General features: G+C 40.2%; 1 protein-coding gene across 2 annotated transcripts in view; it reads right to left on the bottom strand.

Annotated features, from left to right (window-relative positions):
• The window catches only part of LOC124596281, an 84,238-nt gene that overhangs the window by 39,894 nt on the left and 20,892 nt on the right, over positions 1–23,452 (bottom strand). For both annotated transcript variants that reach the window (XM_047135370.1, XM_047135371.1), the window contains exons 2-3: positions 20,844–22,234; positions 20,207–20,446 (exon numbers count right to left, since the gene is read on the bottom strand). In XM_047135370.1, coding sequence (XP_046991326.1) covers positions 20,207–20,446; positions 20,844–22,234 — 1,631 coding nt within the window. The remainder of the gene's footprint in view (positions 1–20,206; positions 20,447–20,843; positions 22,235–23,452) is intronic.

Below are 23,452 nucleotides of genomic sequence, written 5' to 3'. Positions count from 1 at the left end.
CTGGTATCTCTCTGCTTACAAAGCCATTTGCTAAGAACTTTATCTCTGATTCACAAATCTGCGGAGTATCTCACATAGGCAGCAAGCAAAATGTAATGTCAGTTTTGTTTTAAACTTCTTAACTTAGAACTTCACATTTTTTGAAATTTTTGTGCTGCTTTCTGGTAGTTCAATTTCTAGAAATTGATATTGTCAGCCAGTGATAATGCTGAAGAAACAGACTGTGGAAATGAGGTAGTGTTCTGGTACCCAACAAGCATCCTGTCTTTTGGGCCAATAAATGAATGAGCCAGGCCTTGGAGCTGCATAAATAATATCAGTGTATAATTTTGTTCCCTTGATATGTCAATACCGGCAAGCCAATGCAGCATTCATTATCATACATAAAGGCAATGTAATGGTCTAGTAACAACTCCACTAGTTCCAGACTTAGCATGGCCGCACTAGATACTCTGGAAACAAAATGTATCGAGTCATTAGAAACTTTGCTGATACAAACTGAGCTTGAGTCAAGCAGTACACATTGATTATGTTTCCTTGTACAGGCAACCATACTGTTTATCTGCCATCTTTCTTCTTGAAAGCTTTTCCTTTCTTTGATATCTCCTTTTGCCATATACGTGTATATTTATACAAAAATTAATGATATGAATATAATAGAGGGAAACATTCCACGTGGGAAAAATATATCTAAAAAGAAAGATGATGAGACTTACCAAACAAAAGTGCTGGCAGGTCGATAGACACACAAACAAACACAAACATACACACAAAATTCTAGCTTTTGCAACCAACGGTTGCAAATCCTTTCGTCTTTCCCTCTTCTTCCCTGTTTCCTGACGAGGCAACCGTTGGTTGCGAAAGCTAGAATTTTGTGTGTATGTTTGTGTTTGTTTGTGTGTCTATCGACCTGCCAGCGCTTTTGTTTGGTAAGTCTCATCATCTTTCTTTTTAGATACATTTATACAAAAAGATTTATTCAGTTTTTGCGACTCATGTTGGACGTCAAATCCACTTTTCAGGGGAGGGGTGGGGGCTAAAGCACATTATTTTGAATGAGACAGGTATTAAGACTTCAATAGAAAACAGTATTGGTAAAAGAAGTGTCAAATATGCCATATTTTCACCTTTTCATAAAAATAGTCATATTTTTGAGAAAGTTGTAGATATTGGAAAATAGTTGGTGAATGAAATTTTGTATTCCACCTCCATATGCTGCCACCCTATTGCTTATGAAGTTTCATGTTGAGCATGCGTTTACTCTACAAGATATAAGAAACCAACGTTTAAATTTTTTTCGTGCTGTGATATTCACACCCAACTTTGATTCAAATTATGTAGCACTTTAGCATGCACTGGATAATCAAATCCATCTTTTGTACTTAAAACCATGAATTTCCTAATGAGCCCAGTTTCAGAAGTTTTACAGAGTGTAGATTTTGGCAAAATCAGGTTGAAAATACTGCAGTTTTGACCTTTTCACACAATCATCAACTTTGCACATAATTTGTTCAGTACTGGAAAGTGCTAAATAAATGAAACTTTACATCTGATAACCTTGTGTTGTCAGATTACTACATGGCAAGCTTCACCTTCGTTAGGGTCATATCTTTAATCCCTAAGGGATAGAACATATAAAGTTATACAAGACAGCCAAATTTCATTACTTTCAACAAAATATTGCCTGAAACATAACAGCTCAAAGTCTCCAGAAATTCACACTCACTCTGCGCAAAGTCGCGCATACAGTCAAATAAGTGACTATATATTGGCCGGTATTGCTTCTACGAACGTTAACCTTTACTGATGTTCATCAGAGACATGTGGGAGTGATCAAATAATATCATCAATATCAGTGAGGTTCGAGCAGGAAATTGTACTGAAATGAGGCAATTTCAGATGGAATCATCCATTATACACACATCAAAAACGTAGTTGCATTGCCCCGGTTCCCAGAGCTCCTGAAGACAAACATTTAGTGTGAATATTGTATCACAGACACAGACACTTCGACTGTTCAGAGATGTCACGAAACCTGCCCAAGGATGGAAACAACCATGCATGAGCAGCGCCTATTAGACGGAATGAGTCTGATAGCCGATAGTTCCAGTCATTCCACAGGAAGGAGATACACGGCTCGTGTTGTCTGTAGTTCAACCATGTCTAGACGGCCAATAGCACAGTTCTATCGTGTCTGCATTGTTCCTCTGTGCCAGGAAAGGCTCTCAACAAAGGAAGTGTCCAGGCGTCTAAGAGTGAACCAAAGCGATGTTGTTCAGACATGGGAGAGATACAAAGAGACAGGAACTGTCGATGACATGCCTCGCACACGCCACCCAAGGGCTACTACTGCAGTGGATGACCACTACCTACGGATTATGACTCAGAGGAACCCTGACAGCAACGCCACCATGTTGAATAATGCTTTTTGTGCAGCCACACAACGTTGTGTTCTGATTCAAACTGTACGCAATAGGCTGCATGATGCACAACGTCACTCCCAGTGTCCATGGCAAGGTCCATCTTTGCAACCACGACACCATGCAGCATGGTACAGGTGGGTCCAACAACATGCCAAATGGACTGCTCAGGACTGGCATCACATTCACCAGTGAGTGTCGCATATGCCTTCAACCAGACAATCGTCAGAGACATGTTTTGAGGCAACCTGGTCAGGCTGAAAGCCTTAGACATTCTGCCCAGTGAATGTAGCAAGGTGGAGGTTCCCTGATGTTTTAAGGCGTCATTATGTGGGGCCGACATATGCCGCAGGTGGTCATAGAAGGCGCCGCAATGCCTGTATACGATCCGTGCATGCCATCCTCCAACCGACAGTGCAACCACATCGGCAGCATATTGATGAGGTATTCGTCTTCTTGGACGACACTTCGCACCCACATCGTGCATGTCTTGTGAATGACTTCCCTCAGGATAACGACATCACTCAACTAGAGTGGCCAGCATGTTCTCCAGACCTGAACCCTTACGAACATGTCTGGGATAGAGTGAAAAGGGCTGTTTATGGATGAGATGACCTGCCAACCACTCTGAGGGATCTACGCCGAATCGCCGTTGAGGAGTGGGACAATCTGGACCAACAGTACCTTGATGAACTTGTGGATAGTATGCCACGACGAATACAGGCATGGATAAATGCAAGAGGATGTGCTACTGGGTATTAGAGGTACCGGTGTGTACAGCAATCTGGACCACCACCTCTGAAGGTCTCGCTGTATGGTGGTTTTCATGAGCAATAAAAAGGGCAGAAATGATGTTTATGTTGATCTCTATACCAGTTTTCTGTACAGGTTCTGGAACCGAGGTGCCGCTAAACTTTTTGTGATGTGTGTATTCATGAATTCTACGAAAGTGAGTCAGTTATTATCCACAATTTAGTTATATTTTTGTTCATTTTGGTAGTACTGTTATTTTTCGTTGATGACGCATGATTTGTTTATTTGTTGTTATATCTTTGCAATTTTCAAGCTGCTAGGTTAGTTTCGTTATCGCCGCCGTGCTGTTAATCATGGCTGCTCCACTGTCTATTTGCACCCAAGAAGAGCAACAGTCAGTGATCCATTTTTTACGGTCAGAAGGCGTATCAAGGGCCGAAATTCATCGAAGACTTTTGGTACAGTACGAGAACAATGTTTTGCCACAACGTAGTGTCTACAAATGGATTGAAAAATTCCGAAATGGTCACATAAAGGTTACACACGATGAAGGAGCCGGACGACCATTTACCGCCACAAATGAAGAAACCATTGAGCATTCACGTAAAATGATTCTCTTAGATAGACAATTAACTATTGACGAAGTGGCATATCATCTGCACATTAGGCATTAAGGGGCTGTCGATTTGCCTCAGATGAAGCAGTGAAAGAAGCCAGCCATTCCTGGCTCACAGCTCAACTGAGAACCTTCTTTTATGAGGGCATGAGGAAGCTTGTACAACAATGGACCAAGTGCATTGAAACACACGGAGACTATGTCAAAAAATGACATCCTTGTAAGTTTCCTATTTGATTACAATGAAATTTTATAACTACTTTGCAGATAATAATTGACTTACCGTCATGTCTTGTCCTTGACAATCACCCTGAAAAAATAACAATTATTAAGCATGCCACGACAAAATGTAATTTGGCAGCACCCTCCTCCCTTTCGACTATCTGCCCTATGAAATGGGTGTGATTGGCTTGTAATATTAAACTGTGAACAATGTGATAATTATTTGCTTCCATCTGTTTTATAATTATTTGCTTCCATCTGTTTTATGGCTCTCAAATAATTTATTATTTCTTTTCAAATTGAATATTATGAGTTACATTTTTTAATGCAATTTAGTTTTAATTATATACAAAGGGACAGTGAAGTATAGGCTGGCAATAATTGATGAGTTTCGACTGTATCAATATCTTAACTTGAAAAGACAAGATAAAAGAATAAACTGACATTGAATAACTCAATTAAATTTCCCAAGAGATATAACATAAAAAGTGGAGCAGTTGCAAGCAAGGCCTCAGACCACTTTAGCATATATACTTAAAGTGTAAATTTTCATCTTTTATTTATTTAGTTATTACAGTTTTGTTAAAGAGTAAAAGACACAAAAATAGTCATCTAAAGTAACAAGAATTACAACCACCAAACAATAAAGAATATTACAGGTATAAATTGTTGAACATAGTTTATGAACAAAGATAGCACGCGAGAGCTAAAAACATTTTAAGACATTGGATCTGTCTGGACAGTAGGATGTCAATCAAATATAAAAAATTGTGCTCATATTTGGAAGAAAGAAGAACACACCATAAAGAAACTATTAAAAATAAAGTACTGTCACAGTGACAGAAAGTGCATGGTGGTGAATATCTGTACAACATTGTTTGATATTAAACAAAAAGATCAGGGACAGTTGTAACAGGTGGATGACAGTGTTTGTGGGACTCTTCTGAATCTGTGTAGATTAAAAATAGGCTAGAGCTAGAGAACTGTATATTAGCCACACAAGAAAGATAGTTAAGGAAAGATACAGGGTATGCAAACAACTCACCAAACAGCTAAACAAATTACTGGTCTTGTGAAGCAGCTCACTTATTTTCACCTATGAAAACAAGTGAGCTGCTTCAAGGATCAGTAATTTGTTGTTTGGTGGGTTGTTTGCATATCCTGTATCTTTCTAATTTACATTTAATCTTGATTTCCTCAAGCCTCTCCCCCCCCCCCCTCCCCCCTCCAAAGAAGATAATAGTGCATAGCTCGCACATACACACTGTCCGTGGTTATTCCATTTTCATTCTCACTTACAAACATACATGGCATGGGCCATAGGAAAGCCATGTCATGCCATGTACTCGTAACTGCACGAACTGTCTTACTAACCTCTATCTTTTCTAGATTCTGGTGAGTAGAAGTGAAGGTTTTAATAGAAATGAGTGTTCCATTGATTTTACCAGTCATGACTGTTCAACCAGTGATACATTGAAGAAATCGGCATTGAAGAAAAAACAGCAAAAATAGCAGTGCAGCAAAAATACCCAAGTAAGGCCAGTGATATCAAGAAACACCAATGAAAAATCTCATCCAGCTAGTGAAGGAGGTGAGCGCCAGTTTAATGTGGAACCTGGACTGTCGTGCAATTCAGCTTTTTTCCATTTTCATTTTTTTCATATGCACAGTACTGCCAGAATTGAAGTCAAATGCATTAAAAATCCAGGAACCCACAAGGGATTGAAAAACCAAATCTTTGATTTTATAGGTTATCATCCACCTGTCAAGACCTTTTATTAGCCATTTAGTCCCTTTCATTGCAATACGATGTCACTGATTTGTAGCAACCCAACAGTGCATAACAAATATATTGCACAATAATTTAGTAGACCACACTATGGAAGTGTTAATGGCTAATATTGTCATGTTAATTTAAAAGTGTTGTAAAATAGATAGTCTTCTAGCAGCTGTATAACTTTCAAAATAAAGTTTTTCATGGAACAGGCAAGACACATATAAGTAATGTGTTCTTTACTCTGGGTTGCTCAACTATGTGAGAATTTTCATTCATTCCTAGCTATATCACACCTAACTATATCAAAATAAGCCTTAGTTCTTGTATTATGTTAATGAACTTGCTCACTCACAAGTTCTGGAATGCTGTTTTTAACATGGAATACTGAAACATAAATGCATAAATTCACAACTTGAAATACTTTCAACCTGGAATGAAAGGCATGTCAGAGCTCCATCTAACCACTGTTAGAAATCATAAGTACAACTGTCTGATTTTGGTTTTAACATGATAATGATATCAGTCATCATAAAGGTAGGCCACATGAAATTCATGATGGAATTGTGTGAAATATACTACCTGACCAAAAGTATATGGACACCCCTATGTAATGTGAAAACTGACCACTAGATATCACCTGAGTAACAAAATTCATCGTGGATATATCAATCCTTCTAAAGCAGCTAAAGTAGGTGGTGACGTGACTGTGAAGTGGAAATCCGAAGGAACTATAACAGCTAAACGAAGACAACACAGACCTCATGTACTGACGAGCAGGCACTGTTGAGCACTGTGAAGGATGGTTGTAAAAAATTGTATGAGATAGCAGAAGGTATCACTTCCAAAGTGCTACCTGCAGTCCAGCTAGCAGAATGACAATGTGGTACAATGGTCAGACAGCTCCTTATAATCCACACATTTCTGTATTCAGTGCTAAGAAACATTTGAAGTGGTGTAAAGAGAAATGTCACTGGATAGTGGATGACCGGAAACAAATGATGAATCATGTTACACCCTGTGTTAATCTGATGGAAGAGTTTGGCTTTCGTAAATGTCTGGAAAATGCTACCTGTCACTTATAGTACCAATGGCGAAGTACTGGCAAGGTAGTGATACTGACCATATTATACTGATGAGGGTAAAGGTACAAACCTATGAGGTCATCAGGCCCTTCATCCTATATGTGTCAAGCCGGGAAGAGTCCTCAGAGAGGAAGGACACAGAAGTTAAATCCTTATGAATCCAACTGTAACTGAGGATCAGTAAAAAAAACAACAGGAACAAAGAGAATTGAGAGAGGGATAAGAAGGTGAAGGAAGGCAACTCGGTCTGCCCCAAAAACAGCTTGAGGCCCCCACGACATGTTATGTGATGGGAGGTGCACCTTCTGCATCTGAATGATGTTTCCTCACCCTCCAATACCACAAGAAAACTAGCAAAGGAGACAAGTCGATAAAATTTCAAAAAAGAGAACAATCATTATGAAACAGTAAACCAACAACATATGTAGAAGTATAAGAAGAATTAAAAAAGATGGGAAGAGCTGGAGCCAGGCCACACCACTGAGCAAGGGTAGCCATGGGCTCTCTGGGTTGGAGCAGATGATGGGACACCCTTTCAGTATCTCAAGCAACTGATGAGATTATTGCGCCCTACCTCACTGAGAGGGGTAGAAACATAAAACATAAAACCAGATCAGCCAATTTACTGACCTCTGCTAGCATCAGAGGCAGTGTGTTAGCAAGAGCAGTCCACTAGGATGATGGGTCACCGTCAGACGGGCACCACACCGACAGTGGGATGGGTTCTTGTGTTGTAGGATGTGGCCACAAGTCCGCCTAGTGTAGCCAATACAAATTCAACTCTTTGTTAGATTCCTTGCAAGAAGCATCAAGAGAAGACTGTCACATCGCCGTGGTCCACTTTATTGCTCGTATTTTGTTTGAGGAAACCAGAGCACACCAATCTGCGTTTGAAGTTTTCAACAACTGATGGTACAGAGTTGACCGAAGATCTGGTTTTGGTATCCATGTCCCCATAGTCAGCATCCTGCTAGCCAACTTTGTCAACCAGTCAGCATGTTCATACCCCAGAATCCCAATGTGAGCTGGGGTCCAGAAAAAGACGACTGACCGTCCAGCTTGACTGAGATCAGAAAGGAGATCCTGGATAGTCACAACCAATGGTTGTCGATGGTAGCACTGGGACTACTCAGGGAGTCACTGCCTATTAAGAACTTGTCACCAGTGCAAGAACAACCATGACTGAGGGCTTGAGCAGTAGCCAATTCTGCGGTGAATACACTAAATCTGTTCAACAGGAAGCGAAGTTCACTGCACCTTGCATGGGTGGGTGCAAGCAAAACTGATTCGTCCATTGATAATAAGAGCCGTCAGTGCACATCACTTCCAAACCTGGAAATGCATCAGGGATGGACAGGAACGGGTGGCAAAAAATCATGGGATAAACAGAGTCTTTTGTTCCAAAGGAAAGGTTGAGTGTCAGATCCGAGTATGAGGTACATGCAATGGAGCTGTATGCAACTGCTCCCTGACCACATTTACATTTACATCCACACCTACATGATTACTCTGCAATTCACAATTGCCTGGCAGAGGTTTCTTTGAACCTCTTTCAAGATGTTTCTCTACTGTTCCACTCTCAAACAGTGTGCAAGAAAAATCAACACTTAAATCTTTCCCTGTGATCTCTGATTTCTTTTAGTTTATTATGATGGTCATTTCTCCCTATTTAGGTGGACACTACCAAAGTATTTTCATAGTCTGAGGTGAAAGTTGTGATTTAAATTTCACGAGAAGACGCTGTCACAATGAAAAAGCCTTTGTTTTAATGATTGCCACCCCAATTCACTTATCATATCTGTGGCACTCTCTCCCCTATTTCAGGATAAGACAAAATGAGCTGCTCTTCTTTGAATTTTCTTAACATCCTCCGTCAATCCTATCTGATGAAAATCGAACACTGCACAGCAACACTTCAGAAGAGGGCGGACAAGTATAATGTAAACAGTGTTTTTAGTAGATCTGTTGCATTTTCTAAATATTCTGCCAATAAATTGCATTCATTGGTTTGCTTTCCCCACAATAATATATATGTGACAGTATTCATAATTGTAATCCCTAAGTATTTAGTTGAGTTTACAGGCTTTAGATTAGCGTGATTTATCACATAACTAAAATTTAGCGGATTTCTTTTAGTACTCATGTGGACAACTTCACACTTTTCATTATTAGAGTCAACTGCCATGTTTCGCACCATACAGATATCTTGCCTAAATTATTTTGCAATTGGTTTTGATCATTTGATGACTTTACAAGATGGTGAATGACAGCATCATCTGTAAACGATCTAAGAGGACTGCTCAGATGCCTCTTAAATTATTTGTGTAGGTCAGGAACAGCAGAGGGCCTAAAAACTTCCTTTGGAAATGCCACATATTACTTCTGTTTTACTCTATGACTTTCCAACAATTACTACAAACTGTGACCTTTCTGAGAGGAAATTATGAGTCCAGTCACCCAACTGAGGCAATGTTCCATAGGCACGCAATTTGATTAGAAGTTGTCGGTAAGAAACAACATCCGAAGACTTCTGCAAGTCTAAAAATATTGACTCAATTTGACCCCTTGTAGGTAGCAGTTTGTGACATTAAAGAGCTAGTTGTGTTTCACAAGAACAATATTTTCTGAATCTGTTACGGCAATTTTTCAATAAATCATTTTCTTCCAGGTAATTCATTATGTTCTAACACATCATATGTTATGAAAATCCTTCAGCAAATCTACATCAGTGATAAGGGGCTGTAATTCAGAGGATTACTCCTATTTACTTTCATGTGTATTGGTGTGACTTGCGCAACTTTCCAGTCTTTAGGTACAGATCTTTCAACAGGTGAGAGGCTGTATATGATTGCAAAGTACGGAGCTGTTGTATCAGCATACTCTGAAAAGAACCTGACTGATACACAATACAGACTGGAGGCCTTGCCTTTACTAAATCATTTAAGCTGTGTTGCTACACCAAGGTTTTCTATTTCTAAGTTACTTATGTTAGCAATTGTTCTCGATTCAAATTATGGAATATTTACTTCATCATCATTGGTAAAGGAATTTCAGAAAACCATACTTAGTAATTAGCCTTTAGTGGCACTGTCGTCAGTGACATCGCCACTGTTATCATACAGTGAAGGTATTGACTGCGTCTCACTGCTGGTATATTTTACATACAACCAGAATCTCTTTGGGTTTTCTGCCAGATTTTGAGACAGACAGTGAGGTGACAGTGGGGGAAGTTGGATTTCAGAGCAGAGACACTATATGCAAGCTGTGATTGTTACTCCAGTCCTTGGTCTCTGATGTGGAAGGTAGATCTCCTACTAGGAAAAAGGACATGGTAGTTTGGATGATCTGGCAAGCAGCAAATCTGTCTCGCACAGTTGAGCAGCAGCCGTTGGTGCCTGATCTGCAGTGGAGGATCTCCCACCTCTGCGAGTAAGCTGTTCACAGGGCAGGTCTGAAAAGCACTTGTCACCAGTTTGACCTTACAGTGTGGTAGCGGATCCAGTATCCACAATGCTGGAGGCAGTTTTGAACCATACTCCAGGCTCCCATAATGAAGATGGTAGTTTTATAAAGCTGCAAACATGTAGAGAAGTCTATGCCCCAGCTAATGTTACAGAGGCTGTGTAGAGTATTAACATGTGACCATCATGTTCGCATAAGTTGTCAAAGATGGGAAAGCTAAGCCAAATGGGCATCAAAGACCAGACTCAAAAAGCGATAAGACTCAACAGCTTTGACCAGTTCGTTGTCGAGATAGAGTTCTGGTTGTGGATGGGCAGTACAATGGCAACAGAAGTGCATGACATATCTTGGTGGCTGAAAACTGGAGGCAATGAATGAGAACTCATGACTGTGCCTCTTACACGAAGTCTGCTCCAAAAATTCCAGAACTTTGTTCACAGATTTTTTCTACACTTACCTGGTCTCCTTCAAAATACTCTCCTCCACAATTGATTCACCACTCCCAAAACCATTTCCGCTACCATAAGCAATCTTGGTACGCCTCTTGCTGGATCACGTGAAGCTCTGCCTGCAAATTTTCTTTTATCTCATCTATTGTTGCAAATCTTCACCCGTTCAATGGGATTAACAACTTTGGATATAAAAACAAGTCCGCAGGGACCAGGTCTGGAGACTATGGAGGATGAGGCAGCACAGCGATTTAGTTTTTTGTGCAATAGTCACGCACCAACAAGGATGAATGTGTTGGGTACGTTGTGGTGATGCAAGAACCTTGAATTGTCTCGCCACGTTTCAGGCCATTTCCTTCTCATATTTTCTCACAGGCGCCGCAACATGTCCTCATAGTACCATCAATAACAGTTGTCACTGTGGCACAAATTTATAATGAACTAATCCTTAGAAGCATGGCTTTGATATTTGACCTGACCCAAAGAGCTTTTTTTTGGTCATGGAGAAACTTTCCCAACCCACTGAGAAGATCGAATCCTGGTCTCACCATCATAACTGTAGACCCATGTTTCATCAACAATTATGAGTCTCTTAAGGAACATCTAGTTCTCATTTGCGCGATCCAAAAGCTCTTCACAGACTGCGAGGTGAAGGTCTTTCTGGTCTTGACTCATGAGCCATGGGTCGAACTTGGAGGCAACACAATACATTCCAAGACGCTGTGTCAGGATTTCATGACGTGACAGTCTTCTGCTATTAGTCTGAGAGTCAGTCTTTGATTAGCATGCACAATTTTGTTGGCGTTTCTGACATGAGCATCATCAGTAGGCATCGAAGGGCACCCTGAACAAGGGTCATTTGTAACTTCCATCCAGCCATTTGTAACACCAAGTATGACTTAAGCACTCATCATTATAGACTTTCTGCATCATTTTGTGTGTGTATATAAAGGTTTTCTTACATGTCATGCAAAATTTAATGCAAACATATCGCTGCTCTAACTCTGCCATCTAGAAATTTGCAAACTGTGCAACAACATTCTACTCAATGCAGCACTGAACAATAATTAACAGACATACTAGAATGAAACTTCTGACAGTTAAACATTAGGTACAGGTGAGTGCAGGCATTTGCTCCAACATGCCATCAGCATGAAATTATGAAAGTTTCGGAGTTTTTTGAACTGACCTCATATAGTACTCTGGCAGGGGGTAAAGTGGGAGGCACCAATTTGAACCCAGAAAGAATGGTGTGACAAAAAGTTCTGAACAAAACTGGTGTGGGCCCTAAAGACCCCACTCATTTAGAGTAACGAGAAAGTGATGATGCCATGTGGTGTCGTAAACCTTTTACAAGTTGAAGAAGACAGCAATAAGGTGTTGACGCTGGGCAAAAACTGGTCGGATAGCAGAGTACAGGCTGCAGAACAGCCTTGGCGAAAATCGCCCTGGGTTGTAGCCAAAAGACACCAAGACTCAATGTACCAACACGGTCACCAGGCGCACCACATGTTCAACTTGCAGAATACATTAGTGAGACTAATTGGGCGATAGCTGTCCATCTCAAGGGGGTGTTTAACCAGTTTTAGTACTAGAACGATCACGATTCCTCGCCACTGAGATAGGAACTCACCCACAGTCCAGATACAATTGAAATTGGCATGGACATGATTTTGGTAACCCACTAATAGTTGTCTGAGCATTTGGCTGTGGATGTGATCTGCCCCTGCTGCCATGTCAGGGCAAAGTACTGGGGCACTGAGGAATTCCCTCTCACTAAACCGAGTATTATATAGCTCCTGATCTGCAGTGAAAGGTTAGTGAATTCACTCCACATGCTGCTTGATGACACAAAATGCAGGTTGATAACTCTCCGACACAAGTGCTCAAGCATAATGCAGAGCAAATGTTTGGCTACAGCATATGGGTCAGTGTAGACAATGCTATTCAGTGAAATTCCAGTTGCACCTGTGGGGAAACTGCCCCTAGAGGCACTGAACCATTGCCTAAACCTGCAAAGGATGTGTATTTAGCAGAGATGGGCAAAACCACTCTTTTCAGAGATCGGAGCAGAACTGGCATTCACTGGAATGAGCTAGCTCTTTTTCATGACTCATCACTCACCATTCACTCACAAAAATTTGCCTTTTTAATTCAGGTCATTATGCCTGTAATTTTATCTGGTTTAGTCCTATTTTGAAAGATCATACACTAGTAATTTTGAGATTTAAATGTTTTGCATTTCATCTGCTGTAAAAATTAAAAATATTAGCACAAAATACTAAAATTTTAATAGTAAGAATGATTCTTGTTACATTTTAATAATTTTATCGGAGACAAAATATAATATAAGAAATATAGCCAAACTGTTATTAAGTACCTACAATCATGGTCTATAATCATTGTGATAATATATGCACTCAAGAAGGAAAAATTGAATTAATCAGTAGTGTGATCCATAAATAAACTTTGATCTATTTTATTCAAAGTGCATCACTTTCTTTTGTAGGAGCATTATTGCCCTTCTTTTGAAAAAATACGCTCACTGGGCACTGACATACACTATGTGATCAAAAGTATCCCGACAACCCCAAAACATATATTTTTGATATTAGGTGAATTGTGCTGCCACCTACTTCCAGGTACACCATATCAGCGACCTCAGTAGTCATTAGACATCATGAGAGAGCAGAATGGGGTGCTCCATGGAACTCACGGACTTCGAACGTGGTCAGGTGATTGGGTGTCACTTGTGTCATACATCTGTACATGAGATTTCCACACTACTGAACATCCATAGGCCCACTGTTTCCAATGTGATAGTGAAATGGAAACGTGAAGGGACACACACAGCACAAAAGCGTACAGGCTGACCTCTCCTGTTGACTCTCAGAGATCACCGACAGTTGGAGAGGGTCATAATGTGTAATAGACAGACATCTATCCAGACCATCACACAGGAATTCCAAACTGCATCAGGATCCACTGCAAGTACTATGACAGTCATGCAGAAGGTGAGAAAACTTGGATTTCATGGCCAAGCGGCTGCTCATAAGCCACACATCATGCTGGTAAGTGCCAAACAACACCTCACTTGGTGTATGGAGCGTAAACATTGGACGATTGAACAGTTGAAAAACATTGTATGGAGTGACGAATCACAGTGCCTAATGTGGCGAGCCAATGGCAGGGTATGCGTATGGCGAATGATCGGTGATTGCCATCTGCCAGCATGTGTAGTGCCAACAGTAAAATTTGGAGGTGGTGTTATGGTGTGGTCGTGGTTTTCATGGAGGGGGCTTGCACCCCTTTTTGTTTTGCATGGCACTACCACAGCGCAGGCCTACACTGATATTTTAAGCACCTTCTTGCTTCCCACTATTGAAGAGCAATTTGGGGATGGCGACTGCATCTTTCAATACGAACGAGCACCTGTTCATAATGCATGGCCTGTGGCGCAGTATTTACACGACAATAACATCCCTGTAATGGACTAGTCAGCACAGAGTCTTGACCTGAATCCCATTGAACACCTTTGGGATGTTTTGGAATCCACCTGATTGAAAGTACGCCTGCGAAAGGGGAAGCTGTCATAAAGGCTAAGGGTGGGCCAACACCATATTGAATTCCAGCATTACCAATAGAGGCCACTACGAACTTTTAAGTCATTTTCAGCCAGTTGTCCAGACACTTTTGATCACATAGTGTAGCTCGGATATTTTTAAAACCAACTGTTGTAGTTTTACATACAGCAATTTTCTGATTTCCCTGTTTCAAGGCAAATATGCCTCAAATAAATATTTGTCTACTAGGGGATACTTATTATTGAGACTCAAGTTCAAGTTTAAATTACAAGCAAATCAATAGGCCTACCATAGAGTGGTTGTAGCTTCTCATGACGACAAAAGAGACCTCCAAAACCAACCAATGCTTTCTGTCTTGTTTATCCAGCGATGAGAAAGAGTTATTTTAGAAACATCATAACTTCTTTTTGAGTGATTGAAAAATTCTGTAACTTGAGATTTCCACTACCAGTGTATCTGCCTATAATGAATTAAAATTTCATTAACGTCGGGAAAGTACATTTCAAGCAACATACTTCTGAAGTGAGAAGTTGTAGCCAAGATGCTGAAAACCAGACAATCCTTACTACAATCTAAAATTTAAAAAAATATATTGAACTTTAAGACCAAATTCCTTCATACAGTCTAATGCAGAATGAACTAAGAAAAATAGTGGTCCAACTCATTTTGCGATAAACTCGAGTCTCCATAATAAAAAATCTGGTAGAAGTTTGACAATCACCACTCACCCCGAGTCATGACTTCCTTGGGGCTGCAAACACACTCCAAACAGCTGTTAATATTTTACCCACAACTGCTAAGGGATATCTGTTTCTATCTTCGAAGAAAAAAGAAGTTATAGTTTCCAGGACCTCGAGCCAATTCCCATCAAAATAATAACGAAGTATCTCATTCATGACAGAAATAGACATACAAAAGAAAGCAGAAAGATTTAATTATGTCAACAGAACAATGTATTGACCCTTCGGAACTAAAGTAAGAAAGGAAACCCAACCTAAGCTCTACAAAATGATGTCAGAGCCAACTATGACATTTGGAAGTGTATTGTTACCTGTAACAATACAAAATGAATAAAAAATGTTTGCATTGGATAAGATTCCTAAGTAGTGTAGCTTGATGCACACTGTCTGACATGAGGATGTCTACTGACATCAAAGAAGACAGAGAGTCAAAGCTTAAATGAGCAGATTAAGGAATGTAGGAACAACTGTATGTCACAAGAATGGAAGGTGAAGAATACAGTTAATAATAATGAATTATTACCCAGTGGGCATAATGTCTTTAGGAAGACCGAGGAAAAGGTGGAAAGCAATTATTTCAATCCAGAAGATGTAACAGGCAAATGCCAGATACATCCAGACAAAAGAAAGTATCAAACAATGGAAACTCCAGGTCAAAATATCAACAGTGTAGGAAAAGACAGATTGATGTCTTCTTTACAGTAGGTAGCAATCTGTCTTTTCCTACACTATCATACACTCGTCCAGTATAAGAGGTGTTCTGAAAGCATCAATTTGGTCAGGTTATCAAAAAAATAAAAAAATAAATGAAAATAAAAACAATATACACATACACTATTATAAATATATAAATAATAATGTAAATACATAGTGTTATGATAAAGAACAATATCCAGTAAAGCTGATCTTGGATGGAGAGGCACTGAGTCAAGGAAGTGAACTGCAAGCTAAATCAGAGCAGAGTGATTCCACAGTAGACTGGCGATCGGGCTGGCCGGCGAACAGGGCCGGCTGGCAAGCCATAGGGAAGGGTCGTTTTGGGATCTGCTTTGGTAAGGCACATGCACGTCACATGAGATTTTCAGTATTCTCTCACTCTCTTCATTCAAACTATTTGTTCTAGAGAAAAAATGAATAGGGCCTTTTTTAATGTAGCTTGATTTTGTACTAGAATATGTTTTCACTAGATGCTGCAATTTTGAGTTTTTCAAGGAAAATGCATAAGTGACACTAAATTTTCCCTAAAGGTTCCTACTAATTTTTTTCTCTCCAGGCCTGATAGTGTGTGAGAGAATATATAAAATCCCATGTGACATGCATATGCTGCAGGTTAGGTAATTTTTGTAGGCCAATGTGAAGTAGTTTCACAATTTTATAGACGACAAATGTCCTATATCATTTTTTTTTTTCTTCCTCTACACTGCTGTGATACTTTGTAAACAATTATCGCTTATACCCAGTATATGGCACAAAGTGTTAATGCAGTGTTCTGCAGAACTTATCTTTCTTCATTTTCCACACTTTTGATTGCTGAGAATAGAGTCACACATCAGTAAGATACGCAAATCCATCCATGCTGTATTAATTTGCTGCTTGGGAGATGTTACCTTCTGCATGTGTTTTTCAAGAGAAATGTACAAGTGACATTAAATTTTCTATAAAAGGTTCCAGCCAGCCACAGAATCTTTGCTCTCATCGCTAATATCACCATACAGACATTTCGGATCAGAGGAGCTAACATTCCTTTTTTCCAAGTCACTGAACGCTCACTCCTTAGAAGGATCTGCATATTTGAATCAGCTCAGGAGCAGATCGCCCATCCCTAGTATGCAGTCCAGAGATAGTAACATACCATTCCCAGCATTCTTGTTTCTATTGTTTTATTAGTCAGACTCAGGCATGGAGCCGTTTCAAGGCAATGAGGTGCTCCATCAATGGATGTCACTTATGGTGTTGGAGAGCCTGCCTGTAATCCCTAATGATTATGTCAATTTCTGAAGTCCAACAAGGTATACTGCCTTCCAATGGGCAGATCTGGAGGAATAGGGGATTGCCAAGTCTGCTGCCAATAGATAGGCTGCAGTTGCACTCTTGACAGCCGCCTTGATACCTCCATGTGGCAGGGTGCTAAGGGCAATGGCGGAGAAAAAGACATCCCAGTCAGCACTGCTGAGAGCCCATCTGGGTGGACGTCCAGGTGTGATGTTGATGGGGGGACATGACAATTGGAAAATTATCACTGTTCACACAGGTTATCATGGACCCTGCAATGGGTGGAGGCGAGAAGACGAGCGCTGCAAATGGAAAGATCACTGACAGAATAAGATCAATATGTCATACTGAAGTATGCAGGGGCACTGGAATTCAAGAGACAAAAATTGAGCTTTGTGAGCAAAGTTTTGATAGCTTTACTGTGGACCATCATCAAATTCCACCCCACAATGGATTATGGGCATTGAAGTTACCCAAAATGAGGAAGGAACGGGAGAGCTGAGAAACCAGTGCAGACAACACAGTCTGAGTCACTTTACCATAGGGAGGGAGACACATATCACATATGGTGTAATCCAGAGACATCCTGACACGAACAGCCACAGTCTCCAAAGTTGTACTGCAATGCAGGACAATGCCGAATCACATTATCGGTATGCCCTAGGGACATGAAGGAACCATGTGCCAAGGTCATCTGCTGTCACCGGTTGCGAAGATACTGTATCACCACACATCGGTTCTGAAGTAGGTTGCATAGGGGTGGGGGGTGGGGGGTGGGGTGGGGGGGGGGGGATTTGGTGCCACAGGGGCCACCACAAACTCTGCCTTGGGTACAGAGGTTGAATAAGCAGGATTTGGTGGCAAAGGGACCATCGGAACTCTTTGGAAGATGGTGCAACCCCATGATAAGGGGAATCAGTGCTCTCCACAGCAGACAAAGATGGGGGAACGGGCACAAGGAGCGGCTGTGTGCAACAGATATTCACAATCCCTACAGATGGGGCTGACATTACAAAGCGAAGACATGTGCTCATATCTCACGCATTTGAAACATCATATGGGAGAGAGAACAAATGGTTTCACATTGTATCGATACACCATGACCTTGACCTTTTCCTGCAATGTCTCACCTTCAAATGCAAAGATGAAAGCCCCAATATTAATCCTACTGTCCTTTGCTTCCCACTGTACACAACGGAAAAAAATGCACACCACGTCACTCCAAACTGGCACATATATCGGCATTGATCCATAAAAGTAAGTTGTGGTGGAAGATAGTACCTTACACCAAACTGAGACTTATGGGAGGTGGTGGTTACAGGAGTGTCATTCAGCTTGTCACAGGCAACACCATCCATGGCTGAGTGGAGGATGTCATTTTAATCAGAACTGAACTACTTTTCATTTCCAAAATCACTACTACTACTCCAGACGCGTCTTATAGGGGTTCAACAAAGAATAACAGCATTATGACCAAAAAGGAATCCCCACTGGTCCTAGAGAAAACGAAGTATTGTGGGGAGTATTTCTTCCCTTATCTTAGTCCAACATTCCTCCTAAGGCATAGCCAGGAAAGGAAACATTACAGGGTCATCTCTCACCATACTGTAGCAATCATTTCCTTCAGAAGAGATTGCTAGAAGTGTACGGCCATCACTAGAAGAAAGTTTGAGCTGCTTCATCCACAAGTCATCCATCTTCGTGCCACCCACTCTGAAATGGTGCTCTCCCCACAGACACCAGTGCCCCAACCATGATGGACATATGCTCCTCGGCACACACAGGGAGTTTCTACTTCAGGCATCAATAGTGCGGCCTCTATGTAGTCAGGGGGCTACCACTGTGCAAGTACTTATTGATGAACCCCCCTCCCTTCAAAATGGGATGGTAACTATGTTGGGTTTTGAGTGTATTACTTTTGCCAGAAAGGAAGGGTCCAAAGACAGAAAGATACAAAAGACAGAACACATGAAGCCAAATCCAACAAAACCAAGCATGCTCAGCTCCCATGATTACAGCATGGTCCCCTTATTGTGTTTAATAAAATACTAAATGCAGAAGGATATGAATACATTTGACAGCATTGAGTCTACGTACAGTAGAAGAACAGTTTGGAGATAATAACTGATTGTATCAGCACGGCAATCCTGTCATAGAGTAGCCTCTGTGAGGTAATGGTTTGTGGGCAACAACTTTCCTGAAATGGAAGATGGACAGGACTGCCCAGAGTCCCAACCTGGGTCCATTAGAACACTTTTTGGATGGGTCAGAATGTCAATTTCACTCCAGACACCAGTGTCCAACATCGCTACCTTCTCTAGTTTCGACTCTTGAGGAAAAATTTTCTGCCATTCTTCCACAGATGTTCACGTAACTCATTGAAAATGTCCCAGCATAGTTCAGTGCCATCATAAAGGTACAGAATGGGCATACCCCATATTAATGTCCACAAATACGTGTTTAGATACTTTCAATTATATAAGTGCGTGTCACCTAAAGACAAACACTCAAAACTATATATTTTGGTTTTGAACTGAGCTTCACATAATGTATGCCTTGATCCATTCCACATTCACGAAAATTTTCCTTCATGGTGGAAAACACAGCACACAATGAATGACTATTAATGCCAATAGAGGTTTTATATTTTGCCTGAATAACACATGAATTTCTTAGCAGTAAACTAAGTCCTATCACTTCTCAGGTATTCCTTTTTTATCTGATTCAGGACTAACATTCTAAGATGTGTTGTAAGTATCGTTTCAACATCAGCATAATATATTACAGTGCCTGCTTCCTAACAGGCCAAATCAATAACTGCTACAATGAAAGATAAGGTTGCAAGGAAAGAATTTTACTAAACACCAGAGCTAATTTCAACTAAATAGGAATTTTTAATTTTTGATGGAAATAAAATATTTTCTGTTGTTCAACTAAGAAGTATAGTCAATTCTGTATTACCTACAAAGGTAAACTCCAGTAAAGTTCTCATTTTGCAGGTATGTTGGTTCACATACTGGCAGATACATAAAATTAATTTGCTCATATCACGGATCAAGAGAGTTGGCAACCATTAAAAGAAATAGTGTAATCAGGTAATATAACTTACCATACAAATGTAGTTGTCAGCCTCAGTATCTTCAGAGAACTTGTTCAATATAATTTTTTCAATGGAATGCAATATCAGGTTATTTCCATTCACTGTTAATGCAGACAATGGGCTTTTCAATTCTTTAAGTGCATTAATTACAACAGCAAGCTGCTGCTTGTTATGAAGCACTTCTGACAATGCCTTCGTTACAAAATTCTGAGGTGATTGTAAACAGACTGCAACACACTGTTTAACAAACTGTAAAAAAGTATCACACAATATGAACATTTCAGTTAATAATGGACCAAAAGGTAATTTGTAAAAAGTAGTGGAAAAACAGCTAAAACATATGTGTACAAAAATTATATTATAGATTAGTTACGAACAGCAAACATTGATAATGTGTGGCAGGGCCAGGTGCCAGTCACCCATAGTTCTTTCTCAAGTACCACCTGATCACTGCATTGGCTACTTTGTAGGTACAAGCAGAGATTAAGTGTGGCTGACAGTACACTGGCAACACTTTGTGCCCCCCCCCCCCCCCTCAAATCCCAAAATCATAATCACCACTCCATCATACAGCAGTATTAAGCACATTCAATTCAACAATGTATACAAACTAATTCCTTAAAAGGAGTAACAACAGCATAATTACCTCCTCTTGTTTTGCTTCTTCAGAAAATTCCGTAGATTTGTTGAAACACTCTGTACAATCTTTATTAAATTCTTTTGTTTCCAGTACAGATGTCACACCCTGCTTCGAAAAGAAATGATTCAACACTTCAAACTGCAGTGGTAGCTCCAGACTTTTCACTGCATTAAGTGACAAGTGTTTCAACCTCTCACATGGGATATCACTTAAATTTTCAGTAGAAGACAATTTATTAGCAGCAATGTCTAGTATTCTACAAACATCATCTTTATCCACCACTGATAAATTCCCTTCCAAGCACACCAAAGTTTCTTCAGTCTCACAGAGACAATCAAAACTAAGAAAGGCCTTCCACCATCTATTAAGCCTTTTATCTTCATTTGGTATATTTTTCATTACTGTTGCAAGATCTGCAGACATTATTATGTCTTCCTCACTTATAGGTTTGGTAGCAAAGCGCTGTAGTAAGGGCAACAATTTTTCCACACAAGAAAATTTCTGACTGAACTCCTGAACACTATTTATAGCTTCAGAGACACGAAAGCTTGCCTCAGCAATATCCAGTTGCAAATGCCTTTCATCTTTTTCATCACATTCTACCCAAAACAACCATAAATCTACTGTAACTCCATACAAATTATGCAAACAAGCAGTAAGTAAGTCATTGGTAATTTCAGAAATAGAATCAGTTCTACAGTGTTCCTCATGTTTACATTCCTCAATGGGATAATCTATGCTCTTGTAAATGGTATGTATACTATCATTATGTTCTGGACAATTTACAAAATATTTTAAACAATGTTCACACACAATTAATAACTTTTTCATTGCACAACCTGCAAAATAATGCAAGTCTTTAGTTCCTCTTCCTTCAAATCGTTTCTTCCCTGGGTCCAAAAATATTGTCAAGAAATTTTTTAAGTTTTCTGTGAATCTGCACCAACAATAATTCATGTTTTCTGAAGTAATTCTTCCTAAGGAAATCTTCAAAAGTTGTGTATATATACCTACAATTGATTTGGAGCTCAATTCCAGGGCATCATACAGCTCCATCGAAGTCTTTTTGTGAGCCAGTGTATCTATTACATGAATAACAAGTGACGGTGGTCCATTTGCAATGAAATCATAGACATAAGCTTGCAAACCTATATCCCAAAATATTGAAATTAGTAAATCCTTACTGACAGTTGGGATGCTTCCAATGAGATGTCCGCAGTTTTCATCTGCCATTAATGGGTCCTCATCAAACATGTCAGAATTCAATAATAAAAATATTACTATTTTTTTCAAACCATCATGCAAATTTTCTGATTTAGCATTTAAGAAATCTTTGTACTTTTCACGAATTACTGCTGCTAACTTTTCAGTGATCTCTTTGGTCTTCAGGCTATCTCCTGAAACAACAGAAACAGTACATACAGTTGACACAAAAGAAATAAAATCTAATTTTATAGTTTAGGAATAGTAAAAAGCAAAACAGCATGTCAAGGAAAAAATCTCTTCTATTTCTCTGGACTGTAATGTTTTTATTTCAAGTCTGCTTCTTCAGCAACACATATTTTATTAAGCTCGAATTATGTAAAAATATATCACAGGAGGTACAGATCTCGACTCCCCTGGAAATACACAAAATGTAAAACTTCTGTAAGTGGATAGCTCCTGACTAGCATAGTAATCTGGAAGTTTGTTGAAAATCTCACATGTTAGTGCAGGAGAATACTGTTTACAGGTTCTGGAAGCATTCTAATATGAACCAAGCTCTTGAGGCACCGATACTCTGTTCGCTATTGAAATCACAAATTGGTAGAAAGGTGTCTGAAGACAGTACCACATTAGGTACAGAGGCAAATATATATGCTAGCCAATGGTAGGTAACAACTAAGTCCAAATCACAGTCCATGAGAAAATCATGTAGAACAGTGTCGTCATTAATAGGTATCCATGAGGCTTGTTATAAATGTCAGCTGGTTGACAACTGTGGTTGTGATGGTACGCGGAAGCCCTTGACCTGGCACCAGAGGATGTATCCTCCCTAGCAACCTTACCAGACATGTGCATAATTATATCCACTGATCCACTGACATGTCGAGTGGATTACAAGATCCCTTCTGCCTTGGATCAGCCTATAAGACTGAACTCATCTTGTTGGGGGGGGGGGGGGGGGGGGGATGAAGGGATGCAATATGGCCTGCTGCAAAAGTTGGCATGCTGCTTTGGATGCTGCCAATGGTAGAGGAGCTGTTCCCAGGTCTGCCACTGGAAAGGCATGAGGAGATGACAGTTTGGACTCCTGGCTTGCTGATGCTTCCAGAGAAGGCTGTGGGTCTGATGTAAGACCCAATGCAAACTGTGGTGGAGGGGGACGATCCACTGCATATTGTTGTTCAGGTACAAATCATATAGATGGTGGATGATGGCTGGAGGACTGGGAATGCCAGGTGCCCATCACTTGGAATGTCATCCTGAAATCAAAACCCACATCTGCTGTTGTTGGCCCAAGGGATGGGCAAGGAGGGCTGCGTGCCATGAGAGTAGCATATCCACAGGTGGAGTGTGCCCAGATGGCACAAACAAATGGAGCTGGTTGCTGTACCAGCGAAGGATGCCTCAAG

Source organism: Schistocerca americana, chromosome 2 (assembly GCF_021461395.2).
Source record: "Schistocerca americana isolate TAMUIC-IGC-003095 chromosome 2, iqSchAmer2.1, whole genome shotgun sequence".
NCBI classification, from domain to species: Eukaryota; Metazoa; Arthropoda; class Insecta; order Orthoptera; family Acrididae; genus Schistocerca; species Schistocerca americana.
This window is presented reverse-complemented; position numbering and strand designations above follow the sequence as displayed.